Source organism: Scatophagus argus, chromosome 6 (assembly GCF_020382885.2).
Source record: "Scatophagus argus isolate fScaArg1 chromosome 6, fScaArg1.pri, whole genome shotgun sequence".
NCBI lineage: Eukaryota > Metazoa > Chordata > Actinopteri > Scatophagidae > Scatophagus > Scatophagus argus.
In genome coordinates, this window is record NC_058498.1 from 5,208,636 (window position 1) to 5,225,428 (window position 16,793).

The window sequence follows — 16,793 nt, forward strand, 5'->3', positions numbered from 1 at the left end:
ATACGATGGTTTGTATTTTGGTGATGACAGCCTAAGGTCCGGAATCAGTTGAGTGTAGAAGCAAGCCATGTCTCCCAAGAATCCAGTTAACTATTTAGTCTGGTGATTTATGACCATCCCTAATGCATGACAGGACTACTTAGAGACAAGACTGGACTGATGTCATCTCATACAAAGAGCTGAAGGAGGGGTAAGGGAGCTGCTTTGTGTGCTTGTGAGAGATGTTGATTCATGGTAAAGTCAGTTTCCAGGTCTTGAGACGAACACCAAGTAGGATCTTCTATGTGCCAAGCCACCACTCAAATCAATCCTCAATCCTCAAAGGATTCTCAGCCATCAACGTGCCAAAGGCAGCTGGAAATAAAGAGCTGCAGTCACCATTTAAAGAGTTTCAGCAGCAGTGGCCATCTTTGCTCAGTCTTTGTTGCTACTTAGCATCTAAAAACTCATGAAAATGTCTGCAAAAATGGGCTGTGAATGGACTGTACTTATATAGCGCTTTTCTAGTCGTACTATCACACACTGATGGCAGTTAAGATCTAAACATGCACACACACATTCACATACTGATGACGCAGCATCAGAAGCAATTTGGGTTCAATGTCTTGCTCAAGGACACTTTGACATGCAGACTTGAGGAGCCGGGGATTGAACCACCAGCTTTCTGATAAGTGGATGACCTGCTCTACCTCTACCTGATCCACAGCTGCCCAGTGAGGCTAATATCATGTAATTTACCCATCATGCTGTAATTGAGTTGTCTTGTAAACATCTGTTTGCATTTTCTGTGCCTCAATTTATCTGAAATAGGTACCATGAGTTGGACATTCACAAGAGCCTAAGAGACAACCTGAGCTACAAGATGCTGATTGAGTATCCTGTCCTGCATGTCGTACTCAGAGATCATTGGAAAGACTATCCACTAAAAGGACCAGGTAAAAAACAAAAAATAAACAAACAAAAAAAACCCACCCTTATGAAGATTTAAATGCCATAAATTGAATTTTAATTATTCATCACTTCATTCAGCTCATTTTGTAGCTGGTGGATATAAGACATGTGTCAAAACCCCATGTAGCCCCAAAACGCCAACCCCTCTCCACTTCTCCAATTCCAGCAGCATTGTATCATGTCCTGGTTTCTCCAGCTGAGACTTCAAGACTCCCTGCTCCCTTATTTTTCACTATGGCAACATGCTACCCCAACGGAAACGAGGGTGTTCTGCACAGTATCACACACACCAACTTAACCTCAACACCGACCGTGTCCAAAAAGAGGATCAAACATGGCTTACTGTTGAACAGTGACCTCATGAGTTGTGAAATGACAGAAGATGAGAAAACAGGAGATCAGCCTGTGGTTTTTCCTCACCTGTCCGTTGGTCTCTGCCATTGTTGGATGTTTAGGGCCAAGAAGAGCCATGATAAAATATCATGAAAAAAGCTATTTGCTCACAGTGTGGTCAAACTGCGTTCATTTCTGTAGGGTTAGTATGGTCACAAAAGACCGCACTAACCCAGTATCATTATACTGTCAGACGCAGACAGTCTGAATGAGGAATGAGGTCATTTTAGTCTGTGTGTGTTTTCAGTGATAAGGCCTTGGTGCCATGCTGTTTTGCTATAATGTTAGCCACAGAAACTGATAATTGCACATGCCATGGCCTGGGAAGCTGGGCAGGAAGTGATAAAGACTAATCGGATACGGTGGCAGTGACACAACCGGTGAGGATAAAGTAATGTTGAGGGTCTCATAGCCTCCAGTTCGTGCAGCATGGAGACAGTCAGCATTACATTCAGCCATTTGAGGCTGACTTTCTTTTTGTGGCTTCGCTGACCCTGAGCCAGCATCTCTTTGATGACATTTTCTCATCTGTTGGTTGGGTCAGATTGTCAGATCTCACTGTTTCAAATGTGATTACCCCTTTGTAGCTGTTCTACAGAGGGAGAGAGGATTTAACTTTAAACAAACTTATGGTAATGAGAAAGCAAAGCTACATTACTGCACTGTTTGGAGACAATTAAGCTAGCTTTGTTATATCTTGGCTTCTGGGGTGAAAAGAAGTGTTTGAATTGGGGTTAATGTTTTGTTGTTCTTGTTTTCACTTTCTCCGAGTCCTCTTGTCTAACATTAGTTTTTACTCATATATCAATCTCAGTTTTTTAGTCAAATTTATAGTTGACTAAAGGTCTAGGCATTTCAGTCAATGTTTAGTTATTTTTTAATCAAATTAATCTTTTTAGTCATCAGATTATATTCATCATATACCATTTCGGTCAGTGTGGTCATGTCAAAACCATTAATCTTTCACCATTTTAGTCACACTTGTTTCACATAAGATCCCAGTTATATGACTAGGATTGCAGCTCTGCAGAACATGTCTGATCTATTCTTCTGGTGGTATCAATTTATGTAATGCATTCCTTTTGGTAGTTTTTAATCTACATTTTAGTCTCAAATGATGTCGCCAGCTATATTTACTGTTTAATGACGGTATAGAAAAAGGTGGACGGTCTTTTTACATTGGGACTGTAATGAGACGGTGCCTCTGTGAATATGAGAGGCAACGTATCCCGTTGTGAGAGTCATGCTACTCACAGAACTGCGATTACACAACAGTCATTAAATTACAAAAACAATTTAATGACTGTTTTCTAATGAAATGATTAACACTTTTAAGTCTAAGTATGTTATCTGTTCTGGTGCTGGAAAATGTTGCCTGACATCAGTAATATTTGTCAGAATTGGACTAAAACAGGTGTATATCTTTACTTATGGTCAGTTGAGAATACACTCAACAAAACCTCTTAAGATATGCATGTTGATTTACTACAGATTTATGTGGTCAAAAACTGGTGGAGCCTTAAAAGTCTCTAAGTATTGGTAAATGGTTAATAGGAGGCAGGCGTAGCTTTTTAATTGCGTCTTGTGTTGCAGCACGAAGACGAAAAACTGAATTGCATCAATCTTCAGATTATAGGCTCAACTGGATAACCAATTTATAGGATGCAGGCGAAAATGCCACGGAAAAAGTGGCTGAGGCTTAAAGTGAATTTTCTGCAAATCGGCTGTGGGGAGATCATGTTGGGGAGTAATTGCTTATAATTGACTGCTATCATTTTTACAGTCATTCATTCTGCAGCCTTTCTTTCACACGTCCAGCCTTTTTTTTTTTTATTTGCATAACTTATTGCTTGGCATGCTGCCTCATCCTGGTAAACTAGCCTGGAGCCAAAACCACAGCGTCATCGTTCCCAAACTGTCCTGTCATGAACCCAGCTGTGCTCTAACCGGTTTTGTTCAGGTGACTGCTGATCCTTTATGTGTGTAAGAATTTGCTTTTGCAAGAGCCATGTTTAATTCTGATTTTTTGTTTGAAATAAAATTGAGCCATACTGTTTCAGCTGAACCTGCAGCCTGCAGTAGATTTGCAATGAAGAACCAAGGGGTGGACCATAAGAAGGAGGAGGATGTGACCCAAGTTTCACCATCCCTACAAGGGACTTGCACCCTGGGGGGCACCAACATCTGGACGGGAACCTCAGAGTCCAACCCTGAAACCGAACCCCCGCAAAAGAAAAGGGCCAAGAGAGAATCAGGGGAGAAAGAGTCAGAGGAGGGAGAGATCACAGACAGCAGTGATGAAGAGAAAGAAGAGGAGGAGGAGGAGAATGGAGGTTCTGAAGAAATTACCTCACGTGGTAAGAGCTGTGATGGTCCCAAAAGCCCTTCAAATGACACAGAGGTGATTAAAGATGAACCAGCACATGGTTAATGTTGACCCTGCTATTATTGAACACACTGACAGCAGCAGAGATCAGTGTACAGATTAGGACATCGCTGGTTCACTGATGGAAGTTCAACTACCAGAAAGAGTGCTGAGGTCAGCATGACTAAGGAGGATGCTGTGGTAGAGCCGAGGCCTGTTCATGCCCGTCACTGAAATGAGTCAGCCTGTGCCGCTGACAGCTGTGGATTGGAATGATAATGACCAGATGTTCAGGATGAAATGGATATGGAGGCAGACGTATCTGACAGGAAGTCATCAATCTTGTGTCAGTATACAGCGGCCCAATGCAACCTGACAGTGTTTTTGGTTCTTTTTAACAAATATTTTTTGAGAAAGAGGAAAGATCAATGGTTGTTTTGTGTGTCTTGTTGCATATACATAAGAATCATTTCAGTGTTAATGTTCATAATTTAGGTTTAGCCGTTGTGTCTGGAAGAAATCTGAAATAAAAACATTTTTTCGAGTCCTTTTTGTGTTTGGGTTATACTTTGGAGATCTGCGGTGGCTGCTGCACTGAAACAGCACAAAAATATGACTTTTATGTCATCTGTATTTGTATTTATCAAATGGAAACACGGTTAGGGATGTGTGATGGAGATATCTGCTACTACTCTGAAAACCCCTCTCTAAAGGTCGATTTACAAGCTGTTATCAGATTTCAGCCGTTTGCTATGATCATGTGATGTGTTTGAAAGCTCCCAAACTCCTAACAAACAAACCTTTAGGTGCTAGTAACAAGACAACAAGTGTTCAGGAAAAGGCAACTTTCCTTGACAGTTGGCCAAACTCCATCTGCTGATGGTCCTCTGATTTGAGAGAAAGCTCAAGTACATCTAATGTGTCAGTGTAAAGCTTGTTTTTGATCAAATGGCCCTTAAATGTTTCACATTTGATTTAATGTCCTGAGCTGCCTCGTGTGTTTTTAGTCATCATTCTTACCAAAAGCATCATTGGTATTGAGTATAAATGCGCTATAAATAAAATTATCATTGGCTTTATCTTAAAGCTCAACAGTTAAAGAGAAGTTGGAACACATTAGGGGTGATATTTCTGTTAAACAATCCATCACCTCCATCACCTTTGTAGTTTCTGTCAGGCTTCGGTCAGACCATTAGTCTCATTTTTCCATCAGCTAATAAAAGTTCATGTTGACATGCCCTTTTTTCTGACACCTCTGGGTTGTCTCCCAGCGTGAATGGTCTTACGCATGTGGTGCCTCTGCGTACCGTATTCTTACCTAATGTTAGTTTATTATGACAACACAGTGCCAGTAACAACTGACAGTATGGCTCGTTGGTGGGGTTTGTGTTTATAGATGTGTTTTTATAACCTCTGCTAACCTCTTTTGGATGTTAACCCCTATGGACAAGCGCTCTTTGAAGTCTGGCCCGTGGTGACGCATTTTCCATCCTTTTGCAGTCAAAGGCAATGATCTCACATCTGACTGCGCATCCCTCGGCGAGGTCGGACGCTGAGAGACCCCTCACTCATGTACTCCTTGTCATTAGCGCATTGGGTATGTGCATGTTCAAGTGCCATAAATTTTGGAACACGTGCTCATACACAGCTAGGTTTTCATACGGTGCGCTAAGCAAACATTGTCGATCCAAAACATTGCTTGTTTTTTTTTTATTATTTTTTTGCCTAACTGTTGTGTCTTGCAGCTTTTTCGTGGACCTAATATATATGTGACAAATTACTCAGAGGTGGAATATTTTGGGATTTTCCTTTTTGCCCAAAATTAGATAAGAGGATCAGTAACACTCTCATGTTTATTAAATGTAAGGCTAAAGCCATGAGCTGTGGTTAACTTAGCTTACTCACCTACCAACTGCAGAAATAGTCTTGATCTTGCCCAATACTTTTTTATGGATTATGCAAATGAGACATCATAGTGAACTCATTAGCTTTAGAGGTGCTGTTATGTTTTGTCCCCCACTTTTTCCAGTCTTTATGCTAAATGAAGCTAATAGGCTGCCGTCTGAAGCTTTGTGTTTAGTAGACAGATATGACAGTGTGAATGTAGCAAGAAAGCGAATAAGCATGTTTCCCCAAAATGTCCAACTGTTCCTTTAAAAAAAGAAATGGAGATGGTGTTTCCTCCTGCCAGGCCACAATGGTGCTGTATTAGATCTTCTCATGCCACTGACAATACTGATTGTTTTACTCATTTTGGCTATTGATCATCTACAGTCGGATTTTAAAATCTACTGTCCATAAAGAAACAAAAATAAACAATACTTTAATATGTCGTACCTTTCGAGCAGAACAACCCACAGTCTGTGCTGGTTAGAGACTAACATTATGTATCGCCAAGTGGATGAAAGCATGAAGTAGTAACCTCTGCTGCTTACACATCTGGTCATCTGTTTCTTATGGCTTTGCCTGTGTTGAATTACCACCCATTTCATTTTAGCAGGTCTCTTAATTTTCTATCTCAATAAAGTTACCCAATGTGACCACACAAAAGCTCTGCTTTTGTTTCTGTCTGCTGTTAAACGTAGATCTGAGCTGTTTTTAGTCTGTGGAGAACGCAGGCATTGGAAATAATTCCTCCAATTTAAGAAAATTGCTCTTTGAAATTTCTGTTGTTGGTTTGCACTTAATTAGTCTTGATTTGGTGGGCAGGGCGCAGTTGTGCTGTATGCAAAGCTGTGTTTTATGAAACCAGCTTCGGGACATGGCTCTGCTGTGGTGGCCTCATCCAGAAACAGGCTATATGTTGGCAGAAGTCTGCACCGGGAAAGGCAGGTACTGAAGCACAAAATCAAGTTTCCAGAGCCTGATGTCACCCATTTTCACATGGCACACCTCTAGTGGTTGTCATCAGGCAGACTGAGAATCATTTATCAAGCAAAACCTCGAAAATGCATGGAAAACATTTTCAGTGTTTCAGTGCTTTTCATCTGCAACCAAGTCTACAATTTTGCATGCATATTTCACATTTTGAATTGACATTCAGCGCTTTTCCCTTATCTCATTGTTCCAAATGGAGAACTAAATGAGGCCATCTGTTTATGCTTTAGTGTTCATTGTCAAGCTCACAGTGCTGTTACAAAATGTGCAAATCTGAAGACAGTTATTTTATAATGCGGCAAACATCATCTTTGCCGGATTCACAGGCTCTGTCTGATTTTTCCCAACTGTTTCCCTCATAGATAGGTACTTATTTAAGATAAATCTAAAATATGTAGGAGTTTGTACACTGCATGAATAGCCTATAACATGAATCAGTGTCTTTGACTGATTGAATGCATCTCTAAACTCATCCATTTTATCCTGCGATTCTCAGTCCATCAGTGTTGGTCACTGCAGTCACATCGGAGGCTGACCCACCACGAGCTGTTTGCAGGAAGTGATTCACTCGTTCCGTCTTGTCTGTCTCGTGTCAATCTGACGTTCTGAAGCAACAGAGCCTGCTTGTTGTTTGTTATTGTTTTATTATCAGCCTCAACGTATCACGGTGAAGTCTTTTTAGAGCACCTGCTGCTGCCTCTCGAGACTTTGTGGTCCTTTTTTTCTCTGTACTGCATTATCTTAGTTGCTTTGTCAATGTAACAGTTTGTACATTAACAGGCTAAAGTGCAGTGCATATTGCATCTGGACTAAGTACGACAGCTTTTTAAAATGCCTTTCACAATTTAAATAACATGACCTTTTATCTTGCTGGAGGAGTTTGCATGGCCCCATAAGGTTCCTAGCTGGATTCTCACAAGGGATGTGTTCATAGTCGGCACCATTGCTGTCTGAGTGCTCAGCTGCTGAGTCTGGAGTCTGGAAAAGCTGCTCTTCACTGGATTTTTGGTTCTGCAGGGGGACTTGTTAGTGACAGCTTTACGTCTGCGATGGACTGTCCGAAACAAACGCCTGGGGCCACGATGATTGATGACTGATGATGATTAACTTTGAAGTCATATCAAATGATCTGCCATGCTTGATCTTGTTTTGATTCTATTTGTGGTTGAGGATAAGTTGGTGTGTCTGCTCATGTCCTGGGGTGATGTGTGGCTGAGAGTGAGGCAGATGAAATGAGACTCGGTGTCCAGAATGCTGCTACGTGAGACGCAGATCAAGAACTTCAGAACCAGTTTCAAACTCCATTTATAGTCTTGAATTTGGCGATATTATGTGGAGCTCAGACATCAAGAGGATGCTTGGAGTAAATCACCTGCTCCTTCACACTGAAAGAAGCCAAGAAATTTGAGGTGTTTCAAGCATCTGAGCAGGATGCCTCTTGAATGCCTCTCTGGGGAAGTGCTCTTGCCATGTCCAATCTGGCAGGCTGAGAACATGCTGAAAGGGATGATGTATCCCGTCTGGCCTGGGATATGGCATTCAAAAAGCTTTCTATGTGCTGAAAAGCTCAACACCATAATGTCTTTATAGATAAAAACACCAAATCCCAAATTTAGTCACACGTTGCCGTACTATTCTGCTGAGTTTTTGTCTGCCCTATTCTGACATCAGTACGACTCAGTGTAAGGTCACATGTGGTAACTGTTTATGCACTTTTGTTTCTTTTGCATTTACTTAATTGCAGTTTGTGACAATTTGAGGCCAGCGGGCACTTTTTTACTGCATGACGCCTAGAGTCATAGTTGCCACTCATTAGCTACATTTCCATGGCACAAGAATTGTCAGGTCCAAAAGATCAAAAGATGCAGAAGAGATCAGAAATTGTATTTCAGAGGAAAGTGGGTGACGATATAATGACTAAGGCTTTGCTTGCCCTCAACCCTTCACAATAGTGGAAACCAGGCTGCAATTACCCAGCATGGGGGAGGCAAAAGACTAGGAAAATACATTACTCTTGTCACTTAATGTTCCATAGGAATAGCAGCAAAATCCTAATCCTGAGGCCAGCAACTGCTTAGGAGTTCAAATCACGGTTTTTAAAGGTTAACCAAGAAAATTGTGTTTTATGACATCAATCATTGTGGCGAAGCGCTAAATGATCTGTGAAAGAAATTAACATAGCTTCTCAGCATTTGTGTGACCAACATTTACTTAAAATGTAATTGTTGAATGTGAAGGCAGAAGACAGCAGCTTTTGCTGTGGTCACAAACATCGCGCTCTTTTGTTTTAAGATTCATCAGATTCTGTAGATTAAATTCATATTGAGTAATTATAACATTTAATTTAACATTTCATTTCCACAGTGTGTAGACATTCAGGGATTGTAGATTGAAAGGATGTATTAGAGTTTGAAGTTGGGCTCAAACTGATGATGAGGAGATCACTTGTGTCACCTGTTCAGTATCCACATTGGGCTCTCTAGATAAAGTGTTATTATGCTTAACACTTGACATAGAAGGGAAGTGACATGAAATACCACCTCTGCTTATGCAGGTCCCATATTTAATACCCACAATATTACAGCCAGTTTAGGAGGAAATCATCAGTCGTTGAATGGTGGGAGCTGTTAAATGTGTTAAATCCCTTTAACATTTTAAGCCAAGTGAAGGCAAAATTACAGCCTGTGCTGATCTCACTGCTCTGTCTATGTCAAACAAAAGCGAGAGCAGCAGATGCCAACATTAGCTCAGCTGGTGACAGTACGTGCCCCCTTGGAGATTATTCAGTCCAACATTGTCTCCATTGGGCTGAGACTCATGCTGCCTGGACACTCAGTGCTGCCTCTCCCATCAATGCTCGGCTTGTTTGAGCACATAATCACTCCAGTAGCCAGCGGTCCTCTGGGGACAGACTGAACAATGCAACAGACTGGGAGGGAATTGACTCTGATTTTCCCCTAAGCCTGCTCATCAGTTATTCTTGTGAAATTGCGTATGGAGATCTGATGGGTGTGTCAGAAGAGTTGCATCACTGTCACTGCTGTGTGTGTGTGTGACTGCATCGAGAGGGTCCCCACACCCTGTGAGAAATTGGCAAACGGATGTCTTCTACATCACTTTGTTTCGAGTGAGAAATTTGACACATAATAAGCATGTGCATAATAATACAATTATTAAAATGTTTAGCACATATCACAACACTGAGTCTTTAAAATGTGCAAGTGTTATCAGGTGAGAAGGTCTAAAGAAATTTCAATTCAGAATGTTTTTCCCTGCTTCATCCAGCAGATGGCGCTTTTTAATACAGGTGGCTGTCTGTGTTTGTACTTGGTGGCCAGTCTCTAACCCTCCTCGCTTCTTGCCCCTGTGTTCCTTATAACACTGATTATTAACCTAAGGTTATAGACAAGAGGGCTGTAAAATAGCTGACATCAGTGCTCAGCAGCTTCCAGCATGTTGTAATGGCTGCTCTCAGTCCTGTTAGCTTCTGGTTGCACAGCATTACGTAGTGCTTGATGAAGCTTTAATGCTAATGTCTCTGTCATATAAACACGTTTTGGGTTTGGGGAATGAGGTAGTCGCTGAGTGATTTAATTGCAGGGGCACATGTGTGTGAGAGACTTTGTTTGCCTGAGTGTCTGAGAGCAATAGTTTTCACAGGTTTGTGCTGTGTTGGCCGGGACGCCACGATTTATTTCTCACAAGCGTGATCTTTGGGTACTCTGACAGTTAAGGCTGAGGGATTGTGAACCACGCCACTGTGCTTGCCTGCACATTATAAAGGAATGCTATGGATGACCAAAAGGACTGCTCACATAACATACAGGTGTCATTACATAACCGTGTTAGCTGCATTTTGTTAACAAGACAAATGACAGTCTGATTGCACAGCGCTTTCCAAAACTCTGATGGACTGAGATGGAAATTTTCTTCTTTAGGAAGCAACAGAGAGGGAAAGAGTGAAAACAGGGCTCCCTGAAAGCGTTTGGACTGTAAATCCAGGCTGCAAGGGGCAGCCACACATCTTTGTGATTAGGTAAACCTCAGAAGCCTTTCATGTGAGCAATCTGTAAAACCTCAGTGGGCACATCCTGTGCGGTATGCAGCTCATTCAGAGGCGACGTGTCCTGCTCAGTGTCTTATTAAATACACTCGATTAAAGCTTATTTCCAGCAGTTATGCAGGAACATTGTGCAGGAATGCCATGCAGCTTCGGATAGACAGGTTTTCATAGTCGTTTGTGAGAAGATAAAATGCCTTTTGTGGACACAAGTGAGGCCTTGGGAGTGTTTGTGTACATTTGGAAAATCTTCTTAGCTAAAGTGAACATGTTGCTCTGAAATATTTTCCAACATCTGCCGCCCATCAGGATGTCTGCTTTCTGAGCCACTGCTGCATTCCTGAGCCGCTCCCTCTACCTGGATCAAAAAAGAAACCCTTCCCCTGTCGTTGCCCCTGAGCTCTGCTCTCCTTGCCCCAGTTCAAACTGTACTGTAGGTATTTGTACCAGGTACAAGTATCTGCCACCAGACCCCGTGCCTCAGAGAGAGAAAAAAAAAATAACACACGTCCTCTTCAGACTGATACTTGTTGCATGGGTTTCATGTACCTTGGGGTCATAAAACTAACAGACTTAAACTCCCAGGACCAATTTTAGCTCAGGTAAACATAAATTATCAACCACCAGAGCAGGAGTCGAGTGGTGTTTGTGACAGTAACAACACACCCTTTCAGCAGCTGTAAAACTGAATTTGAAGTTTCTATGACCACAGAGGCAACTGTTTTACCCCTGCTTCCTGTCCTTTGCCTGTTTCTGCCTCATAATAGTATTTCTTAATGCCTGTTAAACTGAAACCTGGAAGGGAGACTTAAGCCCTCCCTACTTTGCAGGGCTGTTTACAACTGTTTAGCAGACCCCTGCAGTTTAAGAGCCAACAGAGGCCAATGCAACTAATTCACTTTTAAAGGCAACTGCTAATGAATTAGGTCAATTTGGTCGTGCTAGCCCACTGTGGAAAAAAGAAAAATCTTCCCTGGGAATTCATTGTATACAGCCCATTGTATACAATAATAGTCATTGTCCTTCTTGCATGGTGTCTAATCCCAGCCCATTCAGAGCAGCACTTAAGATTCTTGGCATACTCCCATACTCATTGCTACTCGTGGACTTAATCTCCCCCTCTCCTCAGAATCAGTCAAGGGTATGGCTTAGCCAGATCAAATGAAAGCAAGCTAGCTTGCTACAGAATAGCATTCCAAAGCACAGAAAGTCAGGACAGAGAGCCTCCAAGGTTGTTATATAAGAACAAACTGACCCTGCTCAGTGTCTGTCTGCATATCTGTTGGGTCTACAGAATGATATAACAGGAGGATTTTCTCTGGAAATAGTGACTTTAAACATCCGTCCCCAGCCCCATGCATGTGAGATTTGTCCCGTCCTGCAGAGTAGTGTGAACAGACTCGACTCAGGCAGTGTCATATTTCATAAATAAATCGGTTTTATTCATAGCATATAAAATTAAATCATTTTACAATTTATTCCAGTATGACACATAATATCCAAATAAAGTAGCTACATTATTTTTTTGATAAATAATATTAATAACAATAATAAAAACATTCATTCATCCTTTGACATGTTTCGCTTTGTCTTTTTCACGAAGGGAGTTCAATAGCTGCCACAAAACATGAACAATAATGCCCACGTCAGGAAGGAATGAAACCACACGCTTGTCAGACAAGTCCAGAGGTTACATTTCGATGTCTTGGTCTTAAGATACAGGATGGTATGCTAATTGAAGTTGCGCATGTGCATATCTACATATACACACACAAGTCTACAGTCTGTGTCATGTCTGATGTAAAGGATCAAAATATACACAGTGAATTGATATCAGCGACTAACATAAATGTACAAATATTAATTACATCTTGCTCCATAACGAAGCTACTTCAGATGCTCCATTAATATGAAGCAGTTCTTAGTTAAGAATGCTGATGTAGTCACAGCAAACAGTGCACTTCATTAAGTCCTCATGATGTAAGCCCACAATTCCTTGGGAATCTAGTTACAACAAGAAGCTGGTAGTTGATCGGTAGTCTATTTACACCCCTGCGTTCATCTGGGCTGCCACTGGCTGCCAGTACTGGGGATGATGTCTCTCTCTTGCTGAGGGGTTTGGACATTGTAGACCAATCAGTCTCTGAACTTGTGGATGTCATTGGAGAGGCGATAGAAGGGGTAGGAGGCTTCGTTGGCACTGGGACAGTTGTAGGTGCACTTGCAGGACTCGATCATCATGATATTTTTGTTGAAGGTCTCGCCATCCTCGCAGCGGAACTTGACGCGGATGGTTCTGGTGACCTGGGGGCTGCAGCAGCGGCCGTCCACGCAGGCTCCGCAGAACTTGGGCCTGTATTTCTTCAGGCTGGAGCAGCCGGCGTAGGTGAACTTCACTGGCTGGCTGGCCTTCTTGGTTCTGCTGCACTTCTTTCCTTTCTGCAGAGGGGTAAACAAGAAGGAGAAAGAGATTAGTCGTGCACTCAAACCTGGAGGTGATGCATCTTCAGTATCATGCATGCTTGCATCACATTCAGTCATGGTGGCTCAAGCTTACCTTCAGACTTGAGTAAAGTGACTGGGTGCATGGCCGCACTTCACAGATTCTTGTCTCTTTGACCAGCTTGCACTCGCTGTTGTTGTTGGTGACTCTGGTGGAGATGCCTGTTCCACAGCTCTTGGAGCACTGGGACCAGGGTGTGGTTTGGACGATGCACTTCTGGCTGTCAAAAATCTGGACTTCAGGCTGTGGTCTGAATGCTGTGATTAAAAGAGGAAATGAAAAAAAAAGCATTAGCATCTTAGAATCCTACACATTTTAAGATAAATGTATATATCCAGAGAAAAGCACAGAAATTGTCAGGATGAAAGGCCTTTCTTACCAGGTAGAGACTTGAGTCCTCCCTTGACAATAGAAATGAGCTCATTCCTGTTGGTCAGGTCTCTTTCCAGCTCCTCTGTCAGCATGTCTTTGCCAAAGATCCTCTCCAGGATGTCTGTCTGCTTGCCATCATCACACACCCACTCTTCGCAGCACTGGCCTGCCACCTTGACCAGTCTGGGGTTGGCACAGCCCAGGTTGGGCAGGGAGAGCTCCTGCGGGCACAGTGGGACACATCCTACTGCCCCGTCGATGCATGTGCACTGGTGTTTACAGTTGGGCTGGAAGCTCTCTCCGTTCTGGTAGATCCTGCTGTTGTACTCGCAGGGTCTGCCCTCTGACTTGGCTGCAGCAGGAGAGAAAAACAGGAGGAAAGGAATGTTATTCTTTCCTGCTCTGCTCCGAGACGTGTGCAGAAGACATCACATGGCTGCCAGGTAAGGATCAGCTAAACTGTGAAATTCTTCAGGCTGCCTGAGGAGTCTTTTCCCTCCACAGTGGGCTGTCTGTGCTTTGAGGTTAAGTTTCCTTCTATCTGCATTCCACAGTGCTGAAATCACACAGGTTCCCATAGTCCTGAATTAAACCCTCTTGTTTAAAAAAAATAAAACTACCTCAGAGCAAGTCAAAAGCTGAATAGTCTTTATACGTACCTCGGCAGATGCCACGAGTGGTAGCAGCAGCAAAGCTGGCCCCGAAGTTACACTCGAGCCCTTTAGTGTGGTCACAAGGCTCCGTCAGGCTGCAGTCCTCGTTCAGCTGCCTGGCGCAAACTTTGCAGCAGCCGCAGCCGTCCAGGACGACGCTCACGCCGGGTGCGCACTTTGGCATCTCCAGCGGACAGTCACACACGGAGGGGCAGGAGGAAGAGAGAACCTGTAGAGCCAACAACAAAACCTTCCATTAAAGACTGGCTGACACTTCCGAAGCCTTGCCACACAGAATCCCCCCCAAAACTACAGCATCTCTCTCAGCATTTTTCTTCCCATCTAAAGAAAACTTTTGCTTTTGTTCCTCAGAAAATTAGAACAGATGAAACGTTTTCTCTGTCAGACTGAAATAGAGAAATAACTCACCAAGTTCAGGCTTCCGAGGAAGGTAACGACAACAGTAAGCATCAGCATCTTGGATAAATTTTCTTCAGCGCGTTCAAGAGGAATCCTGTTCCCAGTTTTGTGAAAAGTAGGTTTGATGTGTCTTCGGAGGAGTCCCTTGATATTCCCTCACGCAGTCGCTTGTCTCTCTTGGTTTGCTTGCTGGTAGTCTCTAGTGTCAGAGGCTCCTTTAGAGTGGATGAAGCTCTCGGTAAAGCGGTTGCAGTCTGCTGAGGTCCGGCCACCTCCGGACTTTTATATCGTAGTGGGAAGCTGACGTCGTTCCTGGGCTGCCTGCTGAACTGTTCCCAAACTATGCCAGGAATGTTTCTCGGCGCATTTTCCATCCAAGACCTAAGCTCCACCCTGTCTAAACCTTTCTCCTTTTTTTCTTTCTCAAATGGATTTTTCCCCCCTGGATCCCATCTGAACACACTTTTCCGTCTCACATTTTTCCCTCCTTGTTTATCCCTCCTCTCATTTTCTTCCTCTGCTCGCTTCTCACATCTATCAAGTCCAGGACTTTTCTCTAGAAGTGGGGTTCAGGTGCTTTATTGTAGCTTTGTTTCTGCGATTAGCTAGACTGAGGAGGATTCTCCCCTGTCTGTTCACTCATTTCACACAAATGAGTGAAAGAGATAATTTACTTTTTTTTATAACTTCTGTGCATCAGCTGACAGGTTGAAAGCTTTAAAACTGCTTGAAACTGTTATAGTATTATTTAAAATATCATAAAAGCATGAGGAATTCTAAAGTACAATCTCCCAGGGTGTCGAAAATGTAGTTTATTATCAACTTATTTGGGTATCAGTCATGTAGTGCCCCCTCCAGGATAATTGGACTGCAGGTATCGATAATGCTTTTGCAGATGAAAACAATTTGTTAAATACAATTTTATAGCATGTTGCTGTGGCCACGTTTAAAATAGCTCCAGGTTTTTCTCTGAGAGCCTAAAGGTGTGGGCAGAAATACATTTAACAGCGTCTATTTCTGGCTTTCCAGTGCCTTTATTCAGAGCAGCTAAGCGTTTCCAGATGCGCACCAGAGCTCAGACGTAACAATATTGCCATATTTGGTATGGCAGTAGCCTACATTATTAACATATTTCTCTCCCTTTGGCCAGCAGACCACAAAGCATTCCTGACAGCTTAAAGGCTTGTTAAATATGTTCTTCGTGCAGGGAAATTCCTTTGCATTCATTCCTTGAGGCAATTTGACTTTTCACGCAATCTGTCCATCACGTTTCGAGTGGGGGTGTGCGGGGGGGTCCCGTTGTAGGTAAAGTGATCCAGTTTTCCAGGAGAGATGTTGTGTGTTGTGGGGGGAGACAAATACTCGCTTTTTGTCGCAGTTTTTTTTCATCAGGGGTCTCAATAAGTCCCTTCCACTGAAAGTTTTCAAATGATTCCGACTGATGCAAACTCTCACGAAGTGCGTAAAAGACGCCACATTTAAACCGTTACTGTTGCCACGACCGACTGGCAGATTCCACAGAGGACATTTTGCATGAGGGCAGAGTGTTTGTTTCTGTTTATAAGGATGGGACATTTCACCTCACTCTCCCCTGTAACCTCATGTATAGTTTTAATACTGAGACAGCAGCACTGAACCAGACGGCTGGAGAACCTCTCCGGTGAGTTTCAGCTTTTGTTTTGTTTTCCACTTTATTCTGCAGACTTGAGTTTGATGAGTTATGGATCAGCTTTCATATATCCTTTACCTAATCGCTGTTTGTGGATATCATTCACACCAGCGAGATGGTTTTCTTAAAGCAAAGAAAATAACCCCTCATTGGGATTTTTTTACTTTTTTTGCGCGTCTCTCCGTACCCGATGAGAACTAGATGACACTGAACACTGAAGGCGGTCTCCACCAGGCGGACTGTCTGGGCTCAGGCTGTAGATGATATGTACTTTTATATAAGGAATCACTTTTGAGCAAATGTCAGTAATCCGTGCATAGCTCACATGTGAAATTCATCTGCTTACATTGTGAACAGCTCCGCAGAGCCTGCGTTCGTGTGAGTATTTGGACAGGAGGATGTGCCTATTTGGAGAGGGGTGTGTGTCTCTGTGAGCACGTGTGCAGGGTTCTCTCGTGTGTATTTCCAAGCTGTTATAGGCTACTTTGGGTGTCCATATGTAAACACAATTTTCTAAAGATCTTAAACAT

At 42.7% G+C, this 16,793-nt stretch overlaps 3 protein-coding genes across 4 annotated transcripts in view; 2 read left to right on the top strand and 1 right to left on the bottom strand.

Moving 5' to 3' along the window:
• The window catches only part of znhit6 (zinc finger HIT-type containing 6), a 28,322-nt gene extending 24,066 nt beyond the window's left edge, over positions 1 to 4,256 (top strand). Inside the window, exons 9-10 of the mRNA XM_046390879.1 lie at positions 811 to 935; positions 3,405 to 4,256. Coding sequence (XP_046246835.1) covers positions 811 to 935; positions 3,405 to 3,775 — 496 coding nt within the window. The 3' untranslated portion in view covers positions 3,776 to 4,256. The remainder of the gene's footprint in view (positions 1 to 810; positions 936 to 3,404) is intronic.
• Positions 4,257 to 12,061: 7,805 nt separating this feature from the next.
• On the bottom strand, positions 12,062 to 14,928 carry ccn1 (cellular communication network factor 1). Its single transcript, XM_046390880.1, has 5 exons — positions 14,604 to 14,928; positions 14,181 to 14,403; positions 13,529 to 13,873; positions 13,204 to 13,406; positions 12,062 to 13,085 (listed from the first exon to the last, which is right to left on the bottom strand). Exons 1-5 carry the CDS (start codon positions 14,649 to 14,651, stop codon positions 12,783 to 12,785), a joined length of 1,122 nt encoding a protein of 373 aa, XP_046246836.1. The 5' UTR covers positions 14,652 to 14,928; the 3' UTR covers positions 12,062 to 12,782.
• Positions 14,929 to 15,663: 735 nt separating this feature from the next.
• Positions 15,664 to 16,793, top strand: part of ddah1 (dimethylarginine dimethylaminohydrolase 1) — a 71,067-nt gene continuing 69,937 nt past the window's right edge. Inside the window, exon 1 of one of the 2 annotated variants that reach the window (XM_046390885.1) lies at positions 15,664 to 16,254. The gene's annotated coding sequence lies outside the window, so the exon portion shown is untranslated. The remainder of the gene's footprint in view (positions 16,255 to 16,793) is intronic. The other variant, XM_046390882.1, reaches the window with a different exon arrangement.

Coding starts and splice junctions, on each gene's coding strand:
- ccn1 (XM_046390880.1), bottom strand. CDS start 14,651: ATGCTGATGCTTACTGTTGTCGTTACCTTCCTCGGAAGCCTGAACTTG. Junction 13,874..14,180: donor CACTCGTGGCATCTGCCGAG/GTACGTATAAAG, acceptor CTCCTGCTGCAG/CCAAGTCAGAGGGCAGACCC. Junction 13,407..13,528: donor AGGACTCAAGTCTCTACCTG/GTAAGAAAGGCC, acceptor TTTTAATCACAG/CATTCAGACCACAGCCTGAA.